General features: G+C 41.4%; 3 protein-coding genes and 2 long non-coding RNA genes across 6 annotated transcripts; all 5 read right to left on the bottom strand.

Moving 5' to 3' along the window:
- Window positions 1-702: 702 nt before the first annotated feature.
- On the bottom strand, window positions 703-3,814 carry LOC124337706 (protein timeless-like). The gene is made up of 7 exons (XM_046791739.1): window positions 3,712-3,814; window positions 3,170-3,230; window positions 2,867-3,068; window positions 2,599-2,788; window positions 1,948-2,088; window positions 1,365-1,517; window positions 703-1,300 (listed from the first exon to the last, which is right to left on the bottom strand). Exons 1-7 carry the CDS (start codon window positions 3,812-3,814, stop codon window positions 720-722), a joined length of 1,431 nt encoding a protein of 476 aa, XP_046647695.1. The 3' UTR covers window positions 703-719.
- An 822-nt stretch (window positions 3,815-4,636) lies between these two features.
- On the bottom strand, window positions 4,637-5,972 carry LOC124337413. The gene is made up of 3 exons (XR_006917340.1): window positions 5,674-5,972; window positions 4,808-5,173; window positions 4,637-4,728 (listed from the first exon to the last, which is right to left on the bottom strand). It is a non-coding gene; the product is annotated as an uncharacterized LOC124337413 (long non-coding RNA).
- Window positions 5,973-6,070: 98 nt separating this feature from the next.
- On the bottom strand, window positions 6,071-8,271 carry LOC124336954. Its single transcript, XM_046790920.1, has 2 exons — window positions 6,259-8,271; window positions 6,071-6,193 (listed from the first exon to the last, which is right to left on the bottom strand). The coding sequence occupies exon 1, from the start codon at window positions 8,197-8,199 to the stop codon at window positions 6,292-6,294; it is 1,908 nt and encodes a 635-aa protein (XP_046646876.1). The 5' UTR covers window positions 8,200-8,271; the 3' UTR covers window positions 6,071-6,193; window positions 6,259-6,291.
- Window positions 8,272-8,464: 193 nt separating this feature from the next.
- Window positions 8,465-13,118, bottom strand: LOC124336898 (protein timeless-like). The gene is made up of 13 exons (XM_046790807.1): window positions 12,961-13,118; window positions 12,509-12,603; window positions 12,387-12,448; window positions 12,087-12,285; window positions 11,817-12,008; window positions 11,187-11,325; window positions 10,978-11,124; window positions 10,841-10,904; window positions 10,601-10,767; window positions 9,764-10,536; window positions 9,434-9,698; window positions 8,821-9,373; window positions 8,465-8,758 (listed from the first exon to the last, which is right to left on the bottom strand). Exons 1-13 carry the CDS (start codon window positions 13,061-13,063, stop codon window positions 8,671-8,673), a joined length of 2,847 nt encoding a protein of 948 aa, XP_046646763.1. The 5' UTR covers window positions 13,064-13,118; the 3' UTR covers window positions 8,465-8,670.
- Window positions 13,119-13,144: 26 nt separating this feature from the next.
- Window positions 13,145-14,049, bottom strand: LOC124337445. Of its 2 annotated transcripts, none has more exons than XR_006917373.1 (3): window positions 13,770-14,049; window positions 13,388-13,686; window positions 13,145-13,310 (listed from the first exon to the last, which is right to left on the bottom strand). It is a non-coding gene; the product is annotated as an uncharacterized LOC124337445 (long non-coding RNA). The 2 variants fall into 2 exon arrangements; XR_006917372.1 differs by having other exon boundaries at window positions 13,619-13,686.
- Between the last annotated feature and the right edge of the window lie 750 nt (window positions 14,050-14,799).

The raw sequence follows: 14,799 nt of genomic DNA, 5'->3' as shown, positions 1-14,799 counted from the left end.
AAACGGTTTCCAGTGCTGGATCGGATTTGAAGATGTCAAATCATCACCAACTTATTTCTACGCCAAGAAAGGCGCACCTTTTATTCAAATTGGAGTTCCAGTTCCATTCGGCGTTGTGGAACTGAATGTTGGAGGAGCCATTGAACGAAATGACGGGAATTTTCATGTCACCTCGCCCGGGCAAATATTTATTCGTCGTGTCCGGAGTTGCCACTTTCCCGCCGACTTAATCTCTGGTTACTATGTGGGTAGTTCTGAGGAAGAACGGTAATCCTATGTCGTTTGGTTTGGCCGACCAGTCCAACACTCCAAATGAATACGAATCGTTTTCTCTGCAATCAACTTTAAGTTTGCAAGCGGGCGATCAAATTTGGTTGGAGATTGCGCTGATTTCCCCCGGGGGTAACACTTCATGGCAATAGTTACACCCACTTTAATGGATATCTCATTGAAGAAGATATTTCTCCTTCACTGACAACATTTGCTTTGATTTCAGTTAATTCCTAATTGAAAACGGATCGAAATTAATCAATCGCTTTGTTGGTTCTGCCGAATGTGCAAATCTTTGATGGGTGTCGACGTCTAAATATATTTGCAAATAAAATTTAACGATTTCAACAGCAGTTCAGCCAAAACCATTTAGTATTGAACAATAAAAAGACGGACGATTCGATTATTTCAAGAAGTTAATTTCTCTGTTGTATGTATGTACAATGAGCTCAACGAGAAAGTGAAGAAAAATAGTACAAAAAAAAGAAATAATTCATAATAACATAAGAATATCTGAATACATAGAGTAGATAGCACCTGGTGACGTCGAGTAGATAGCGACGACTTTGAACGACAGGATCGAATTGGCGGAGTTGGAGCAAAAAGAGTTGACGGAGGTCCCGAATCGCTGGCACGTAACCGCTCAGTCGAGTAATAAAATTTTTCGGTGCATTTGCATTTCTAGACGTCGAAGGACGAGAAAATCTCTCCAGTGTTTTCAAATATTCACGAATTGCTTTCACGCACAAATGCAAGCGCCTCACGCACGGTTTCAAATCGAATGTTGAATGTTGAAACGCATAAATTTCTAGTTCTTCCGTCTGACAAACAGCTTCCCACGTCAGATAACACAGGACATCAATAGTTAAGACGTCTTTCAAGTGTTCCACGCTCAATTCCAACCGGGAGGCGATGGGAAGGAAATAAGAAATGAGCCAGAGAAAGTGCGACTTATCCAGCAGCTGGAGGTGGGCGTCGCCCTGTTGTTTCAGCATCTGTTGATGCAATTGGCCCACCAGTGTGTTGTAGCCTATCAGAAGAAAGTTTAAAATTTTAAACTTTGATTGATATACGCTATAGCGGATTATTATTACCTTGCCGGATGAAATTGATGGTAAATCCTTTCAGGAGATTCAAAGTACTTTCATCCGTTGGTTTGTACTCGACGACGTTGCCTTTCATCTCCACTCGACGTCCAAGTTTGTATTTGCTAAGCTTTTTCAAACTTTTCTCTGATTTCTTGGAACCTTTAAAACTCCTGGATACCGAGAGCAGAGGTTATTTGAGTCATATGGCGTTTCCCATGCAAATTTTTATTTATTTTATTTTACTTTTTTAAGTATTTAGTTCCGCCAAGTTGAGATGATGCGGAAGACGACGAACTTCCGCATTTACCTGTAAAAAAGGGAAACGAGAAAAGCGGATGTCAAATATAAAATGTTCAAAGGTTTTCCAATTTATTACTCACTAGATTGACTTCCTGAAAAACTTTTTCTTCGATTGGATTTCCTCATCACTGAATCCGTAACCTTTGGTGATGTCATTTTTGTCGCGTTTGAAGCTTCCGAGTGGAAGCCGCTGGACGTACTTTGCTGACTAGATCGTCGAGTTTTATCTATTGGCGCAGGTAGAAACAAATTACATAATTGTCGTGCCATTTGCTCTCAGTTTTAATACCAAATTGATTTTGTTCGTCAAAGTAGAATTCCGGCTCAAGATGAGTGCAGTTTTCATCCAAAAGTTGTAAAATAATTTCAACGGGTCGATCCTTGTACAATAGAGAAATGAGCTGCAAAACTGTCACCATCCATTGGTCCTATCAGCAAATATTAAAAAGAAAACTGTTATAATAGACTGCCAAACGGTAATCCGATATAAACAAATGTTTTTTTTGTTTTGTTTTTCATTTAATAACGACACAATCGAATGCAATTAATTATTTAAGAGACTAGACGTTGAACGGGTGCAGACGTGCTGTATATAACGACTCTATGTCTGGGGGGGGGGGGGGGTTAAAGGCAAAAAAATCAATACGATGGATTAAGTTGCTCGTTATAGCTGTAACATCTCGTACATTATTTTTCTGGAAAACCATTTGAAATTATCTCACTCTTTTACTTATTGTTAATATTATTATAGCAAATTAAAGTATCAACCGTAAACAGTACATTTCTGTACAGGATCTTTTGAAATTAAATTTTAAAACGTCGTTCCGCGAATTTCAATTTACCTCTCCGCCCAGCTGATTCATTCTTCTACCTTAATTTTAGACGCGGGAAAATAAAAGATTTCAAGTGATGTAATTAATTAGTTCACCCTTTGGGCGCCTTTGGGAGCAGGCCAGTAAGCTGATGAGGAGACGATTTAGTCCCTGGGCCAATAAAATCCGCACAAGTTGGTCCTGCTGATCTTGTCGTTTGTCCGCCATCTGAGTTGGTCGTTCGGGAGCGTGCAGGATATTGCGAATGAGTAACAGGGAATGATTCACAGAGATGTTATCATCGCTCGACAATGGCTCCTGGTGATTCGGTTGGAAAATGTTTTTTGGTTAAAAGGATAAAATAACCTGAGCGGGATCGATTAGGACGATTTTTACATTTTTTAGGGTGTGGCGAACGCGACGGAGAACGGCTAGCATGGCCCCACCACCATCCAGAAAGGATTCCTTGGCATTGCAGAGCAGCTGAGTCAGTTTGTAGATGACAACTTGTTGCGTTGCCGTGCTGCTCTGATTGGATCGAGTCGCTACACCGACCATTCCCAGGCATTCTAGGGGTGTAGTTAGCTCAGCCAATAATCTATTGAAAGAAAAGACAGGGAAACCAAACAACATTTAAAAAAAAAACTACTTTCCGAGTAATACCGTATAAACTGTATAATTTTTCGAATTCTTGTATACTTGATTGTCGAATTCAAAATACTGGGCTGATCCTGGCTGTTGATAAGAATCGGATCAGATCCTACACACATAAATTAATTGTTAGTTTGGTGGAATTGTAATCTAGTCAATTCATTTTCTATTATACCTTGTTGAGAATGTCCAGGAATGCGAGGGCGCACCGAAGTGGGCGGGTAGTGGGATCCTCGTTTTCCAATTTGAAATTGATCTCTTCAAGATGAACTGGTATTTATAGAAAGAAATAAATAAAAAACAACATTTTGAGCTTAGTATTTCGTGTCGTCGAGTTGAGGAGATGATGGTGATGACATCATTAAATGAAAAAAGAAAAAGTTGGCCGGAAAACCAATTATTTAGCTACAAGGCCAACTGGCGGATAGAAGTGGAAATAGATTATTAGTAAATAAATGTTAGGGGGTGCTGTGAATCACACAAACACGTCTTGATTGCACAGCTGGTGTTGTGACATAGAATCTGGTGCTTATTATATTCCACGTTTAATTATGTTTTTTAAAGTAAAGAAAAATAAATGAATTGCTTACCCAGACATTCGCCGTCGATGTAATATTTGCCGTTGTGACAAGTCCCCAACGGAATGAGAGACAAAGACGGAACATGGCCACTTAATGTCATCCGCCGCTCCATTTCGAACCACAGTTGTCAATAATACGAGTGATCAGTTGTTTCTTTCACACCATTCAAACAAAACACTTGAATAAACTTTTTGTGGACTGAACAACAGACGTACCAGCGCCGTGCGGATTCCTGCGGTCGTGTGAGTAGGAAAAGCGGAATTGCGGAGACTTTTGTGTCGGGGAGGGAAATCGACTCGGCTGTGCGCTTGTCTGTAATCTAGACGCGACACTCGGAGTGAGACCATCTAAATAATAAATAAAAAGATACCGTGTTATTCCATTATGCCTAATTCACTTTGGCAATTTACAAACGATAAGAAAAAAAACGAAAAAATTTCATGGCTCCTTTTCGTCGAATCATTAAAAAAAAAGAAAAAAAAAATTTCAAAAGAATCGTTTGCAATTTCTTTCCTTTTTTTAAAATGTTGGAAACTATTTGCGTTTGCCCTGGGTAATTCCCAATAACCCACAGCTCGGAGGAAAAAAGGTGATATCCCCACCTTATCCAGTATATATACGCCTACCTATTATATAACCTTTTGATGTTTTTTGATCGTATCTCTGGTGACTAGACATACACAAATGACTCGTCGGGTTCAAAAACCTTTTTTAAAATCAAAATAGAAACTATTTTTTAATGCTTTGACCCGCCTTGACCGTTCACCTCCGTGTACGGATCGACTTTCTGTTTTATTGCTTTGACCTGTTTGAATAGCTTGAACCCTGGAAAAAAAACCCATGCAAACCAGTCGTCCTAGCCAAAAAAAAAGGTCAAACATTTCTAGTGTCGACGTGTTATCCAGAAGCTATTCGCACTCAAGGTATATCTGATGCAGTCACCCCCGTATAAAAGGAAACACTTCGACTCGAGATTCAAACCAAGAAACATCAGTTGATCTGTGTGTTCCATCTCCTTCCTACAGTCTGCAAAATAAAATGTAAGTTCATTTTAAACGGCTTTCAATTTGTTTTTTGTACAGTAAAACATATTATGTTTTGAAACCTTTGATAGAATGAAGGTCTTGTCAATTTTCCTGCTCATGGCTGCCGTGTCCATGACCACCGTGTCCGCTCGATTCTGGCAGGTAGGCGACAACGGTTTGTCTCGCTGGGACTACAATTGTCATTTTGTTGGCAATGTCATCGGCGCCAAGCCCAGCCTCGGTGAGCAATGCGGAGGCATCTGCATCGCCAACTCTCAATGCACCCACTTTACTCACGCGGGCGGTTACTGTTACCTGAAGAGATACACCGGCAACTGGAGAGAAGTCGGTGAAACTGCAAACACTTGCGGTTTCATCCCCGGCCGTAGCGCACAGAACAAACGAAAATGAACGCAATCGTTATGAATTTTGGCTATGTCAAATGACTGAGAAAACGGGGAAATGTGGACAAACAGAAAAATAAACTGTTTTGAAACAATTGTTTGTTTTAATATTATTCACAGACACAGACACCTAAGTTGCCAAGTTCGCTGACGAGGAACGTTCCCATATACAAGTTTGAGATCTTTAGAGATTTTTAACAGGGTGCTGACAAATCAAAATGTATCCACCAATAATAGCAACCGTTTGTTAAATATAAAATATTAGGCCATATTCATCGAAGCAAAACTTTGGGTAAAAACAAACAAACAACCGAAGAGTATATATCACCAGTATGAAAGCTGGTGAAAGATGTAAATTGTAAAACCATTGACAACGAAGTGAAAGAAGCCTACTAACGTCTAACGGAAGTTCCTGTCCCGCCCTCTTACTGGAATAGCTAGCAGTTTAAACGATCGAAACTATAAGAAACAAAAATAAAACAAATAAAGACACGCTTGGACACGTTCACTGGCTAGTATTTTAATTAAACAGAGATATTTACCAGATGTTGAACTGTGATTCAATGCTTCGACTCCCATGTAGACTGGAGGTGGCAGAGTACTTCATCCGCCACAGAGTCACACTATATACTTGAACAGCTTAGACTTAGTGTTATTGTATTTGAACTAAGTGGTGGGTAACTTTGGACTGGTAGATAACAACAGAAAAAATGGGTAAAATGTTCTTCAAGCCCTCACTCCCTTTTCAACATGGAGAGGTTGAATATTCAATGAAGTTGGAACAATATTCACTTCCTGCATTAATGTAATCTGATCATCCTGGGCTGTTTAAAACATTTGCTTCAATCACTGACGTCCGTTTGAAGACAGAAATGTTGAATTAGATTAGCCAATTAGCGAATTTAAAAATGTAGAAAAATACAGACTAATTACTTGGCATTAGCAAAATATTTTATTCCTCCGTAGGTTACATAAGATGCCACATCTTACAAAGGAGAAATAAATTTTCAAACTAATTCCAAAGTGAAGTAAATCCAGGACAAGCTTGTTTCTCCAACCGACCTGAGTACAAATGATCAATTAGTCATTTCAAAATTAGGAAAATCATTTGACTGATTTAAAATTACCAATGACTTGCGAAGGAAATCAATGCAAATATTTCAAATGGATTTGAATGTAGAAGGACTAGAGGAGAGCGGACTTTCAGGTCCAATCAGCGAGTCAATGAAAGGATCAAAGGGATAGCCCAAAGTAGGATGTTTGGTCCTGCGATCCTTCAGCATGCAGAGAACCGTTTTCCCATTGAGTGCGGTTGGGTCCAGATACACACCAGCGTCCAGCAGTGCCTGGAAAATAATAAAATACGCTTCCGAAGTCTCATCTTGCGAATACTTGCCAGCCAAGAAATGAAGCGGAGTCTTGCCGTACCGGTCGGTTGCGTTCGGATCGGCTCCGGCTTCCAGCAACAATTGAATAATCGACACCGCATGTCTGGTGGAATAATGGGACAATCCCCCGTGATAGTCGACCATCTCAATGGCCACGTGAAGGAGACTGGTGACGCCGCTATTTTCATTGTACAGGTGAATGTAGCGCGAAAGATATTCGGTTAACTGTTCAACTTCCTGCTGGTTCAACCTGGGCAGCCAATTGGAAATGAAGAAATAAGTTCGCTCGATGATATCAAACAGCTGGCGCTCGGGCAGAGTCATCGGTGGCACTGGCAACATGTTGGTGAAGATTTCGATCCCGAATTTGGCGGCCGCCAGGAGATTGGCCGACGACAGCTCCTGTTTCAAGATGCTGTTGGGTGGCTGGCGTCGTTTTAGACACACCAACATGAGATCGAACGTTTCGGCGAATAGTTTGACGCACTTGGGCGATGAATTGGGATTGAAACCTTTGGAATGTTCCAGGATGAGCAGGGAAACGTTGATGGCCTGGCTGTACTGCTGGTGGAATTTACAGTAGAGTCCGTAGTGCAGCAAATTGTCTAGGTGGAACGAATTGGGCCCGTCGATTTGCTGGCCGGCAGCATCAGCACCGTTTTGGCTAAAGATGCGCTTGCTGACCAGCAGAGCTTGAACGACCAGTGGTCCGCATAACAGATGCCAATCCTGGTGGGATCCGTGCAGCGTCGATTGGTGTTCTAGCAGGTCCAGCTCGTCCAACGTCATGAATTCAACCGTGTCACCAAAAGCGCTCGAGGCGATTTCAGAAAAGACGTAAGGAATTTTCGAGATCGGAGGATCGCCATCGGCATCATCGATCCTGCGGTAAATCATGGCCGATTTCCAGCACTGCAGCCCACGCCATGGTCCGGTTTCGGTCGGATTCTTCTTGCACAGCGATTTGCGACGCGTGTGCAAAATCTGTTTGAAAATAAAAGCGGCGCCCATCAGTTCCAGGGCGACAATCTTTTCCGGCCGAGTGATGGCCGAGCTGGTCACGAACGAATTTAAAACAAATTCCAGCCAAAACGGCTCGTCGTTGGCCACGTCCACCAGGTACTCGATCAACTTGATGATGGGCACCTGGCCGGTAATGTCGCGGACGATCGAAACGGCCGCCGACGGTAAAACAAACGACGACGGTAATGTTCGGGTGTAGTCCAGTTTGTCCCAGGAGAACGGACACTTGTTATTGCTGGACTGGGCGAATTTGCCTTGCGGGCAGACGGCGTGAGTGACGTGATATTTCAACTGGTGGACGAGAAACTCGACCACGTCGTAGTGTCCGCACTGGACGGCCACCTGCAGGGACGTGTCGCCTTCATTGAAATGAGGGCCCGTGATGAGCTCGATCGAAATGGCCTTCCACGAATAATGATGGCGGATGTCGTGTAATTCGGCTAATGAACCTTTGATGACGGCTTGGTAAAACAGATCAAACACAGTTGGGGTGGTTGCCATTGTTCTTTCTTCATTGAGAATTATTACGTAAGAATAGGGACTAACACTCTGCACACTATTGACTGGGAAAATAAAAAAAAAACACTGGGTAGAACTTTGCAGGGGTGGACTGAAGAGCACGAGGTCAACTAGAAGATTGAATATTTTAGTTTTCATGGGAAGGTTCTAACTGTATATAAGGGAAACCCGTTGGGATGATGTGACCAACGTCTTTGGAGAGCTTGACCTTGGGGTCCTTGGGCCAAGGACTGATGTGAACGTGATGCTGGTCACGTAAACCAAAATATTTACGTAATGATTACGTCATTTTTTCTGGAATGAGGACGACAGTAATTATTTCAATCAAGACCGAGCAATTATTTAGGGAGATATAAGTTAATTACTTAGAGACGCAATTAATTGAGAATTTGTGAATAATTAATTTAATTATACGATATTGCAATTACACAATTAATTGTTGACCAATAAATAATAGGGAAAATGTCTTACCAAATTATTGTTGGAGAATATTTACAGAGAGGTGAATCAACTAATTGTTCCACATTTAATTTGAATAGTTTAAACATGTACCGCTGTCCGTTTAGACGGAATTGAATTATCTCGTGACGTCACTACCGTCCAATCTGCCTAATCTGTCACAAACAGAAGGACCTCCATTTCTTCGTTGTCGCTAGAGTCCATTTTGTGGACTTCCAGTGAACTGGTGGTGCTGATACTGTCGACGGAAAATTATGTAAATAGGCTGCTGAAATTCGTGATATTTGGAAATTGATTTACCTGTCCAATGGTCGTGGACTATGCTGGTCGAAGACACAGTCGATGCTATTTTGCCTAGAAATGTCGATCTCTGCTGAAGGAAACTTGGATTCCAGGAACGAATCTTTACGGTGAGATACGCCATCGTGAATTATGAAAGGGTGAGAAGATGATCTTTGGACATTTTGGACATTGACAGATGAATAGGGGTGGTCTAACTCGATTTTCTTGACTCGAGTTAAATCAAAATCGATCCTCTTCTGGTCGATGGGTCCGAAAAGGAGGGCGACACTGTACAAAGTGTTCGGGGACCATTCACGCGGGATACGAGGGTACAGGACAGCCTGAGGGGATGGAGGAATGAGGCCAATACGAAATAGGAGATTGAGGAAGAGTTCTGAACGCAGGGCGGATGCTTCCACCTCCGTCCAGGGAACCAAAGGGCAGGACAAATTCATTTGAAAACTCAGGGTATATATGGGGTGGCGGAATTCTTGGCCGGAGTAGATCCCCAATCGAACAGCACAGGCTGATAATAATGAAGACTGGATCCAGTCCAGTTGTTTCTGAAATCCTGTAAGAAAAACAATCTAATTATTTGAGTAACAATTTTAAAAAATTGATTGAAACGCACCAGAATCCTTGAGTTGAATCAAAAGTGATTTAATGTTGGTGTCAGGTACTTCGTACGACCATTGATTTGTTTCAGTCGATTCTTCTATTGTTTTCTCATCAGAATATTTTAGTGGGAGGATATCCATCGAATGGGAAGCGGAATCTTTTATCTTTTGCGGATTATTTGGGTTGCTAGGCAATGTCTCCGTGTATCGATAATGTGAAAAATACCGCATTGATTTGTTAATGATCAATTCAATCAAATCATTCCAGTCGTCACGCAACTGCAAATAAATCAGACAATTTGAATAATTCCGAATAATATAGCTGTTGATTGTAATAAACTTACGTTGAATTCCACTGCCCAAATTTTGGTGAATGGACGAAGAATGACGGGCCGGCACAAAAGGTCGGCCCGGCCCAAATCGCCCGCGACGTGATGCAAAAGAGTCAAGATGCAATCGTTGACGAATGAGCCGTTGGTCTTGAAATCCTCGAGGGCCGTGCCGTATCGATCGACTATCATTTCCGAACAGAATTGAGTCAAGTGTTGGCCAATATCAAAACTCCCGCGTGACGATTGCCCAGTGGACCGTTCGAGCGCCAGCAATAAGATGTGATTGGTTGCGATGACGTCGAGTAGATAGCGACGACTTTGAACGACAGGATTGAATTGGCGGAGTTGGAGCAAAAAGAGTTGACGGAGGTCCCGAATCGCTGGCACGTAACCGCTCAGTCGAGTAATCAAATAATTTCCCGGTGCATTTGCATTTCTAGACGTCGAAGGACGAGAAAATCTCTCCAGTGTTTTCAAATATTCACGAATTGCTTTCACGCACAAATGCAAGCGCCTCACGCACGGTTTCAAATCGAATGTTGAATGTTGAAACGCATAAATTTCTAGTTCTTCCGTCTGACAAACAGCTTCCCACGTCAGATAACACAGGACATCAATAGTTAAGACGTTTTTTAAATGTTCCACGCTCAATTCCAACCGGGAGGCGATGGGAAGGAAATAAGAAATGAGCCAGAGAAAGTGCGACTTATCCAGCAGCTGGAGGTGGGCGTCGCCCTGTTGTTTCAGCATCTGTTGATGCAATTGGCCCACCAGTGTGTTGTAGCCTATCAGAAGAAAGTTTTAAACTGTGCATTTTAATTGATATACGCTATAGCGAGTTATTATTACCTTGCCGGATGAAATTGACGGTAAACCCTTTCAGGAGATTCAAATTACTTTCATCCGTCGGTTTGTACTCGACGACGTTGCCTATCATCTCCACTCGACGTCCAAGTTTGTTGCATTTGCTAAGCTTTTTCAAAATTTTCTCTGATTTCTTGGAACCTTTAAAACTCCTGGATACCGAGAGCAGAGGTTATTTGAGTCATATGGCGTTTCCCATGCAAATTTTTATTTATTTTATTTTACTTTTTTAAGCATTTAGTTCCGCCAAGTTGAGATGATGCGGAAGACGACGAACTTCCGCATTTACCTGTAAAAAAGGGAAACGAGAAAAGCGGATGTCAAATATAAAATGTTCAAAGGTTTTCCAATTTATGACTCACTAGATTGACTTCCTGAAAAACTTTTTCTTCGATTGGATTTCCTCATCACTGAATCCGTAACCTTTGGTGATGTCATTTTCGGCGCGTTTGAATCTTCCGAGTGGAAGCCGCTGGACGTACTTTGCTGACTAGATCGTCGAGTTTTATCTATTGGCGCAGGTAGAAACAAATTACATAATTGTCGTGCCATTTGCTCTCAGTTTTAATACCAAATTGATTTTGTTCGTCAAAGTAGAATTCCGGCTCAAGATGAGTGCAGTTTTCATCCAAAAGTTGTAAAATAATTTCAACGGGTTGATCCTTGTACAATAGAGAAATGAGCTGCACAACTGTCACCATCCATTGTTCCTATACGCAAAAATTAAACAGAAAACTGATTAGTATAAGCCGAACGGTAATCCGATATAAAGTTGTTTTTTTTTGTTTTTCATTTGATAACGACACAAGCGAATGCTATTAATTATTTAAGAGACTACAGGTTGAACGGGTGCAAGCGTGCTGTATGACATGACTCTATGTCTGGGGGGGGGGGGGTTAAAGGCAAAAAAATCAATACGATGGATAAAGTTACTCTCGTTATAGCTGTAACATATCTCGTACGTTACTTTTTCTGGGAAACCATTTGAAATGATCTCGCTCTTTTACTTATATTGTTAATATTATTATAGAAAATTAGAGTTTCAACCGTATACATTTATGTACAGGATCTTTTGAAATTAAATTTTAAACCGTCGTTCTGCGAATTAAAATTTACCTCTCCGTCCAGCTGATTAATTTCTTCTACCTTAATTTTAGAACCGGGAAGATAAAAGATTTCAAATGATAATTAATTAATTCACCCTTTGGGAGCAGGCCAGTAAGCTGATGAGGATACGATCCAGTCCCTGGGCCAATAATATCTGCACAAGTTGGTCCTGCTGATCTTGTCGTTTGTCCGCCATCTGAGTAGGTCGTTCGGGAGCGTGCAGGATATTGCGAATGAGTAACAGCGAATGATTCACAGAAATGTTATCTTCGCTCAACAACGGCTCCTGGTGATTCGGGTGGAAAACGGTTTTGTGTTAAAAGGATAAAATAACCTGGGCGGGATCAATTAGGACGATTTTTACCTTTTCTAGGGTGTGGCAAACGTGACTGAGAACGGCTGGCATGGCCCCACCATCCAGAAAGGATTCCTTGGCGTTGTAGAGGAGCTGAGTCAGTTTGTAGATGACAACTTGTTGCGTTGCCGTGCTGCTCTGATTGGATCCAGTCGCTACGCCGACCATTCCCAGGCATTCTAGGGGTGTAGTAAGTTCAGCCAATAACCTATTTAAAGACAGGGAAACCAAACAACATTTCAAAAATTACTTTTCGAGTAATACCGTACAACTTTAAGCGATCATCAGCGAATCCTTATTATAATATACTTGATTGTCGAATTCAAAATGCTGGGCTGATCCTGGCTGTTGATAAGAATCGGTATCAGATCCTACACATTAACTGTTAGTTTTGTGGAATTGTAATCTAGTCTATTCATTTTCTATTATACCTTGTTGAGAATGTCCAGGAATGCGAGGGCGCACCGAAGTGGGCGAGTAATGGGATCCTCGTTTTCCAATTTGATATTGATCTCTTCAAGATGAACTGGAGGGTAGCAAGAAAGAAAGAAAGAAAACAACATTTTCAGCTTATAAGTTTGTCGTGGCGTCGAGCGGAGGAGATTGTGACGACACATCATCAACTGAAAAAGGAAAAGTTGGCCGGGCCGGAAAGCCTATTATTTAGCTACAAGGCCAACTGGCGGATATAAGTGGAAATAGATTATTAGTAAAGTGTTAAGGTTCAGTGAATGACACACAAACATGTCTTGATTGCACACAGCTGGTGTTGTGACAGATAATTCGTTTCGGAGGAATTCCCAATCTGGTGCTCATTATATTCCACGTTTAATTATTTCTTTAAGTAAAGAAAAATAAATGAATTGGTAGGGGGAATGCTTACCCAGACATTCGCCGTCGATGTAGTACTTGCCGCTATGACAAGTCCCCAACGGAATGAGAGATAAACACGGAACATGGCCACTTAATGTCATCCGCCGTTCCATTTTCAACTACAGCAATCCGGCTGTCAATGTAATACGAGTGACAGTTATTTTCACACCATTCAAACACTTGAACGAATTGTTCAAATCTGAACTTATTGTGGACTGAATAGACGTGCCAGCGCCGTGGGGATTCCTGCGGTCGTGTGAGTAGGAGAAGCGGAATTGCGGAGACTTTTATGCCGGAGTCGGTAAATCGACTCCGGCTGTGCGCATGTCTGTAATCTTGTGCCACTCAGACCAAGACCAACTAAATTTTTAAAAATAAGTAAATAAATACTTCACAGTGTTATTACATTACGCCTTATGTTCACTATCGCAAATTACCAACGATAAGAAAGAAAAAGGAAAAATGTCGTGGCCCCTTTTCGTCGAATCCTTTCGAAATTAATCTTTTCAAAAGAATCGTTTACATTTTGTTTCCTCTCGTTTAGATGTTGGAGAACTATTTGCGTTGGACCTGGGTAATTCCAAACGTATACGTCACAGCTCGGAGGAAAAGTGACACCCCCCACCTTCTCCAGTCTATCCACCTACATATTAAACTGTACTCTATACCTTTTCAAATGTTTTCCCTTATCTCTGGTGACTAGACACGCACCAATGACTCGTCGGGTTGGAAAAACCTTTGTGTCAATCAAAATAGAAACGTGCTGATGAGAAAGATGAAAGAGAGAATAGTTCCTTTATATTTATAGTACATTTATACCTCGGATTGACGCGACGTCAAAAGTATACAGACACAATGGCGCTCGCCGGAAGCGTCTGGGAAATGAGAAGAAACGACGAGTGTGACGGCAGCAGCATTCGCCAGCACGACGACATTGTGTCACGACTCCCAGACACCCAACACTGTCAGTTGAAAATCCTAAAAAATGTTTTAATTGAACCACTTTTCTGAGTTTCTCAAACGTCATAGAAATGAGACTATGTAAAACTAAAAAAACGCCCCTCAATCCTTTTCTATATGCCAATCTGAATTAACAATAGGGCGGGCCGGCGGGGGGAAGAGTGCGAATGTAAAGCCAAAAGGTTCCAGCGGATTGACGAACCATCAACCACGACGCTACGTAACTGACTAAAATACTAATTGGAGTCTGGTGTAATAATAATAAGCTGACACTGACAGAGGCACCTCTCGTACGAAAGGTGAATCTTATCTGCTGATAATTGTACACTGCACCTTGATTGCGCATCGGAGGAGGAGAAAAATCCCCACAGCCCAAATTTTTTTCTTTTTAATTACATTATTTTAATTGGTCCGAAACTTATTTTATGAGGGGGAAAAACGTTTCGTCATATAGTCAAAGTTTCTGGTGCAATTAAACTTATTTTGATCTTCATCTGAATTCGAATTGTCCGGAATTGTCTAATTTAAAAATGCAATAAAAGTAAAAAGTCATCACGCAAGTTAGTATTTTTTTTAAAAAGAAACCGTCTAAAAATAATTGGCTGCTTTAAAAGAAATGACCAAAAATTACATAACAGACCTAAATATGGTAGCGCGCATACGCGTTTAAAGCCCATAAGAGGCAAAATGGTATAAACGTGTCTCCATGGTATTACACATAATTTCCTAATAAAAAAATAGCTTACTGAGAATCAAAGCCTCATATATCATGCTTTTCTACTTGCACGTAGGGACCATGGCGACACAATTCCACCTGGTGCCCATTCGCCAATGACGGTTTATACGTCTCTCTCTCTGCCGTAGTGAATAGCTAATGGCTTTTATAAAA

Source organism: Daphnia pulicaria, chromosome 4, assembly GCF_021234035.1.
Source record: "Daphnia pulicaria isolate SC F1-1A chromosome 4, SC_F0-13Bv2, whole genome shotgun sequence".
Lineage (NCBI taxonomy): Eukaryota > Metazoa > Arthropoda > Branchiopoda > Diplostraca > Daphniidae > Daphnia > Daphnia pulicaria.
The sequence above is the reverse complement of the archived record's forward strand: the minus strand, read 5'-3'. Positions and strand labels throughout refer to the sequence as shown.

Excerpts from the sequence above, each read along its gene's own strand:
- LOC124337706 (XM_046791739.1), bottom strand. The coding sequence starts at position 3,814 with ATGGAGCGGCGGATGACATTAAGTGGCCATGTTCCGTCTTTGTCTCTC. Across the intron at positions 3,069-3,169 it reads ATTTTGAATTCGACAATCAA|ATTATTGGCTGAGCTAACTA; the intron begins GTATACAAGAAT and ends TTCTTTCAATAG. Across the intron at positions 1,301-1,364 it reads CATCAATTTCATCCGGCAAG|GCTACAACACACTGGTGGGC; the intron begins GTAATAATAATC and ends TTCTTCTGATAG.
- LOC124336954 (XM_046790920.1), bottom strand. The coding sequence starts at position 8,199 with ATGAAAACTAAAATATTCAATCTTCTAGTTGACCTCGTGCTCTTCAGT.
- LOC124336898 (XM_046790807.1), bottom strand. The coding sequence starts at position 13,063 with ATGGAACGGCGGATGACATTAAGTGGCCATGTTCCGTGTTTATCTCTC. Across the intron at positions 10,905-10,977 it reads TTTTTCAGGAAGTCAATCTA|GTAAATGCGGAAGTTCGTCG; the intron begins GTGAGTCATAAA and ends CCTTTTTTACAG. Across the intron at positions 9,699-9,763 it reads TTTGGGCAGTGGAATTCAAC|TTGCGTGACGACTGGAATGA; the intron begins GTAAGTTTATTA and ends ATTTATTTGCAG.